The sequence below is a fragment of the Euprymna scolopes genome, chromosome 19 (genome assembly GCF_053919585.1).
Source record: "Euprymna scolopes isolate OS-2025 chromosome 19, ASM5391958v1, whole genome shotgun sequence".
NCBI classification, from domain to species: Eukaryota; Metazoa; Mollusca; class Cephalopoda; order Sepiida; family Sepiolidae; genus Euprymna; species Euprymna scolopes.
The window spans coordinates 138,710,627-138,717,477 of NC_136500.1; the positions used below are offsets into that span (position 1 = coordinate 138,710,627).

General features: G+C 35.1%; 1 protein-coding gene across 1 annotated transcript in view; it reads left to right on the forward strand.

The window, feature by feature from the left end:
- LOC145240376 (IgGFc-binding protein-like) overlaps window positions 1–6,851 on the forward strand; it is a 101,927-nt gene that overhangs the window by 80,847 nt on the left and 14,229 nt on the right. The window contains exon 19 of the mRNA XM_080103957.1: window positions 5,733–5,840. Within this exon, the coding sequence (XP_079960083.1) occupies window positions 5,733–5,840 (108 nt within the window). The remainder of the gene's footprint in view (window positions 1–5,732; window positions 5,841–6,851) is intronic.

A 6,851-nucleotide genomic window follows, 5' to 3' on the forward strand; every position in this document is an offset into this window, starting at 1 on the left:
TTTTGTTTTTTAAGTCGGTTTCTATTTAACCCATAGTTGGGACCCTAACAGGTACTACCACTCCGGATCAGAGTGGACCTGGGAGCAATGGCAATTAAGGGGTGGCTTTACACTCCCCAAAGCCCACAAGCTGGGGCCTCACCATCGGATATAGTTTAAGGTCATATCCAGGACCTATGACTTTTGGAACACAGCTGTAATACATAAAGAGCCCAATGCAGGATATATTTACTTTAATTTAGTTTTGTGCGGAGTCTTCGTGAAAATTCCCGACGGTTTTCTGTGAAAATTCAACAAAATGTTTAAACAACAGTTGAATCTAAATATTCCCTCAATTTCCGTTTGTTTAAAGAGATTTACGGCGCATATATTTTATTTTTATTTGCAATTTTAAATACATCAGATTTGTATAAAATTTTATCCATACTTATTAGTAACTAATAATCACGTTGACACACCGGTTCTCGTTAAATCACCAAAGTTAAGCAAGTTTGACACTGGTCAGTACTGGATGGGTGACCAATTCGGGAATTCCAGGTGTTGTCAAAAACCTAACGTCGTCATCTATCGTGGATATACATGTGACTGGGGACCGTTTGTGAATTTCATACTCCCATGGGACTTCTTCCTTGGAAGGGAGCCGGTAAAATCCATATAGAGTTAGTGCCGTTTCTATTCCATTTCCATAATTAAGCAAGACTCCTTGAATTCCAGCAAATTTTTAAGACTCCTTCAGCTTAAGGCTAAAATGTTAGGTATTTTCTAAAAATCATATATATGTTGATTAAAAGTGGTATAAGTATTTTATTTATTCATTTTTACAAGAAGACATAAAAGCGATACAAAACTGTTCAGGAATTTGATTCAACTACTTCTCTGTATAACAACCTACTTTGTATTTTAAAATGATTAAAATACTTTGTTTCATATATATCTATAATATAAAGCTGAATGTGTGTGTATGTGAGTGTGTGTGTCTGTGTGTGTGTGTGGTCACGAATAGGCTCGTATATGGTTGACTATTATAGAAAACTGATTACATATAATGATAGAAGATGTATCGAGACACAGGAATGGGTATGTTTGATCTGGCAGAACGGTGGTTCATTAAAATTGTGGGGTCTACGTTCGCGCCTGGTTCACAAAGTATGGAAATAAAAAAATTTAAAAATGAAAAAAAAAACGTTTACAAGTGTTTTTGATATAGATGTACATAATAATATTTTGATAAGTATTTTAACTTAAATAGGGATGGTGTGATTAAATTGTGGGGTCTACGTTCGCGCCTGGCCTCCGTAGAATGGAAATAGGCACAAACTTTGATAAAGACTTTTCATATCTATCTCTACATAAATATAGTTTGATAATTATGTTTCAGTTTGAAGAAATATGGTATAATAAAATTATGGGGTGTTCGTTCGTGCCTGACCTCCATAGAATGGAAATATTTCAAAGTTTAACAAGGTTTTTAAATATAGATCCACAGATAAGTGTTTCAGTGTGAACAGGTATGGTATAACAAATTATGGCGTTTATCTATTTTATTTTTACTTTCATCATATTTTGCTTTGGTTTTGATACCTCCAAATTCGAAGCTATCTCTTTACAACCCTTCCTTTTCATAACCTATCATACTTTAATAAATCAGAGTCCATTTTTTGTAAGCTGTTTTTGAACCCAGTCAACGACGGGTACTTTTGCTAGTAAGAGCAAATAGTTAATAAAACATGTTAAAAAACACTTTGAAAAAGAGTTAGAAACACATTTAATTTGAAAAGGAAACACCAAATAAGTGGATATGCCTTAATCCGCAGAGTTTCGAGGAAATACTTTTCTTCTCATATATATATATATATATATATATATATATATATATATATATATATATATATATATATATATATATAGAGAGAGAGAGAGAGAGAGAGAGAGAGAGAGAGAGAGAGAGAAAATAAAAGGAACAAACCGAGCTATTACATGTATTTTTCTTTTTATTTCTTTATTTTGTCGGAATACTATTTCATATATCAACAACAGATAGAGAAAATAAATCATAAGTTATGTATTAAAATTTTATGATTTGAAAAAGTTAAATTTCAAATATAGAATTTTTATCATATGCAAAACAAAGAATAGAGTTTAAACTGCATTTTTTTGTTTTGCATTTGATAAAAATTCTATATTTGAAATTTAACCTTTTCAAATCATAAAATTTAATTCCTAAATATGTATGCATGTATGTATATCAGGTCATGCCATATGCTACTGGTACCATGTAACCCACTACTACCTGCCTCATGGTCGGGTCACTGGCGACTAAACTGGTTCCCCCACCAAACTTGTTTGTTGAGGAGGGTGGCTAGTCTCCCTGAAGGATTAAAAACAAGAGTTTCCAAAGGGCCAATGAACCCTTTTTCGGGGTCAGCTGCCAACTAGCACCGTGTATGTATGTATGTATGTATGTATGTATGTATGTATGTATTTATGTATGTATGTGTGTGTTGGGGTGGAGAGGGCTCCTGTAAGCCATGGTGAAGGCTACCTTTCTAGGAGAAGCAAATCTCTGATTTAAAAAATCATAAAGCGGGAGACCAGTACCTGCATTAAGCTGGTCTGCAGTTTAACTTGTTGCTGGCTATCTTGCTCTTGTTTGTTGCTGGATCTCAACATTTTGAACCGAGAGAGAGACTTAGCTGTCGTACAAAGCTAAGACTCTGTAACATCATCTGTGTATAGATACTTCTTCAGGGATTTGTCTATAAAAATGGTCCTGTGGCGATAGAAGTCATTTTGGGGCTCATAGACTTTAAGTGTCTGAGGGAGTGGCACTCGTCTGACAAGACGTTGCAATCATCATATGTATATATAAACAAATGGAGCTTAGGTCGTTTGTACAATGTTTAATATTGTAATTTCGCATCTCTATCTCAGCAGCAGCCAAATAGCGTAACGGTGAGAAGCGCTGACTGTCGCCTGGGCGATCGAGTTTCCATCCTCGGTTTAGGCAATTCCTAGTATAGTCGGACTGAAGTGCTTTGATGCAGCGAAACAGTACTTCATATGAATGACTATATAGATATTTTTGTGGCAATATGTATTTTATCAATTATATTTCACCTTTATTTATACAAATCCTTTAATTTATGAAGCTCAGTGTAATTACAGAGCATATAACAAACAAACAACGAAAGTTTACATTCCAAATTTCATGATGTTGACCATCTTACAATATACTTCTTTACGTCTGTTGACATGCACAATTTTTGACAGCACCCGTTTCGTCGCGCAAAAAAAAAAAAAAAAATGACGCAATAAAATAAAAGGTAATTGCAACTTCTCTCCCATTTTTTTTATTTTTAATCATACCCATATCCATTTTTTTTTTTCTTTTAATGAATTGATAGGTGCTTCTGGGGAGTTAAGGGCTGAATAAATTCATTGATTGCTATAACAATTAAATGAATGATTTCGTGCTATGAAAAAGAATTGTACATGTCAAACATACGTACAGGAATAAATTGTAAGATGGTCAACTACTTGAAATTTGGGATATAAATTTTTGTCATTAATTTATTATATATATATGTGTGTGTGTGTGTGTGTGTGTGTTTATGTGTGTTTGTGTGTGTGTGTGCGTGTGTTAGCATAACTCACATATATATATAGTCATCCACAAGCAGACTGTTTCGCTGTATCAGAACTCTGCAGTGCGGCTAGACAAGCAAATTCTCAAAGCTGGGATTGAAACTCGTGCGTCTTAACGACTTGGGCGCTTATTAACTCTAAACCGCGTTGGCTGCTGTTAAGGCAGATGAAATTACAATGATAAACATTGTTAATGAGATTTATATTTTTTGATTCGGAAAAATAGCCTTGTCGGTCTCGGAAGCATTCTCATGCGACAGTAAATGAACTCATCTTCCCTCTGAAATAATAAACATAAATAAGGTGACGAAAACAAATAAATGATTCGCAGCCTTCGAAATGTCAAACAGATACTACGCCGAAGTCAGAATTTGTTTATATGTGCATTAGCGAATCAAGTTTGGAGAGATTATTATTATCCTGAGTCGTATCTTCTGTTTGGTCCGGTTGCGAACCACGTGACTTATTTTTCCTATTTCTTCTGATCCAATGAAAGTTGGTTGATGGACTCTCGACTGTTGAGAGATGTCCAATCAAAAACATTTTCTCTACACCTTCTCTTGGCTTTACTTTCCTTGTTTTGCAATCTTACATACCCTAAAAGCATAACTTTGACGAACAAGTAGTTGATCGTTTGACATGGTCAAAAAGTTTAAGGTTTTTACTTTTGATTTTATCAAATAGAGGGGATAGGGGAGTAGTTTGTCGGGTTAGGGGTGGATATTTTGTTTTTTTGTTTTTTTTTTAGGGGGGTGCGATCAGGCGATGTCTCGTAATGAAACGCATTACGTGATTTTAAAATACCTCAATGCGATTGGCTAGTTATTTAGTCCACGTGATACAATCAAGGCCATATAAAACTACGGAGAGGACATAAATAAACTTTTACTTTAATAGTTATTTGCACCCGTTTTGAAGAGGTCAACAAAAGCAAATTTAACTAAGGGCAGATTTAACGTAATCAATTTTTTATAATCAAATTTTAAATGAGAAATTGCCTTAAAATAAATAATATATTTTTTGGTCCCCCCGATAAAAGGAGGATGGACCTGTAAATTCACCCTTGTCCGTTCGTCCGTTCGTCCGTTCGTTTGTCCGCACTTTTCTCAATAACTACGCCTTGGAATATTTTTTTTAATTTTACACAAACATTAAACATGATATGAATAAAAAAATGTAACAGAACGGATTTTTCGAGAAAACTCCGGTTGCCACTCGAGGGGTGCCTTTCGGGTTAAAATGGCTAAAATCGATGCCTTGGATGTTTATAAAACTTTCTGAAAAGTTGCTGATTTCTATATAATTTTGTTTGTCTATATTTCGCATTAGGTCTTTGAGGGCTAATAAAAACAGTCCATTTTGGGGGAATATTTTACCAGATTTGTTCAGCATTTCTGTGTATGTCTATTAGGCCTTGGGACTTTTGGGGGCTAAATAGGGGGTGAAACGATGGGCTTAGTCATATCTTTTTTCTGCATGGTGCAGAACTCAAATTTACATATGTTAAAGCCTAAAACTGCACCGTTTGTTCATTTTCACCAGGATTTCCCCTGAGAAATTTGGGGGCTAAATGGGGTGGGGGGGAGCAATGCTGAACTTAGTCCTTTTTTTATGCCTCGTTCACTGTGTAGTCACGGGGGCTATGCATGCTTCACTTATTCAATGGTCCTGGCTATGACCTTAAACTATATCCGATGGTGAGGCCCCAGCTTGCGGGCTTTGGGGAGTATAAAGCCACCCCTTAATTGCCATTGCTTCCAGGTCTACTCTGACCCGGAGTGGTAGTACCCGTTAGGGTTCCAACTATGGGTTAAATAGAAACTGACTTTTAATATATATATATATATATATATATATATATATATATATATATATATATATATATATATATTTATATATATATATATATATATATATTCTATTAAAATTTTTTCTTCAAAATCACTGGATTCGGCATTAAATAACCTAAAAAGGGTTGATTTACCGTAAAACAAAAACAACCAACCAACAAATCACTTGTTCAATACCTGATTTCAACTCGTATTAATATAGTTGAAACATGATTAAATCTATTCTTTATTTCCTAGATTCGTGCCTTTTGAAAGGATGTCAAAATGGTGGTACGTGTACGCACATCGGGCGGAAATGGAAATGTATCTGCAAAGTTGCTTTCATCGGACAATATTGTCAGCATGGTACGCTATAAATTGTTTGATATTTCTTATTTTCTTAAGATGGATAAAATGAAACACTTCATTAGACCCAGTTCTTGTCGAACATTTTTCAATAACAAGTTTCAAATCAGTAGAAACATCTTTTTATATTATAAACTAGCGGGAGCGCCCGGCCTTGCCTGATTGTCAAAAAGAAATAACATTCTGACAGCAGGAGAGGAGATGTTGCCCGGTCGTAAAATCCGCTTTAATGTGATATTTTTATTTTTTAAAAATTGTGACAACAGGGCGGGGGGGGGTGCGTTGCCCAGTCGTAAAACGTCGGGACTTGAGTGCCATCAGATAAAATAGTAAGCAAAAAAAAAGTAAGAAATGACTGGTGTTGGGCGCGAACTTGCATGACTTAAGTTAGTAATCGAACGCGTTGCCGATGGGGCCACGAGGACGCAACCTCTAACAGGGGGAAAATTTAGCTTTTAAAGACCCGTTGACCGTTCGCGCATGCGCGATTTTCAAACAGCATCGACAGCAAGGTTTTTTATCTGACTCCTCTTTAACCAAAACGACATTTCTACACGAAATAATTGACGATTTTTTCCCCAATCTTTTGAAATTATCAGTCCGAGAGATCGCTCTATCTAACGATGCCTGGTTCATGCGGACATAGGAACACACTCAAAAACATGCAGACATTTTCCCTTTATATAATAGATAAAGATAATCCCTCAATTTCATAAAAAAATATATATTCGAATACAAGTGTATACATATTATACTATGGGTCGGGCAATGTCGGATGTCCCGGATAGAGAGGTAAGTGACAGACATTTGAACTGGTGGCAATTTTATGGAAATAACGAAGTGTTTTGATAACGGAAGAATTTTTGAAATAGGACTGGAATTTAATGTAGAAATAATTAATCCAGAAATATATAAAACAATAAAATGTTTAGAAGGATGTTTAATGAGATAGGATTGGAATGTTTGGTTTTAATAAACGAATATACGTGACAAAAGACCAGGAAAGGAGTT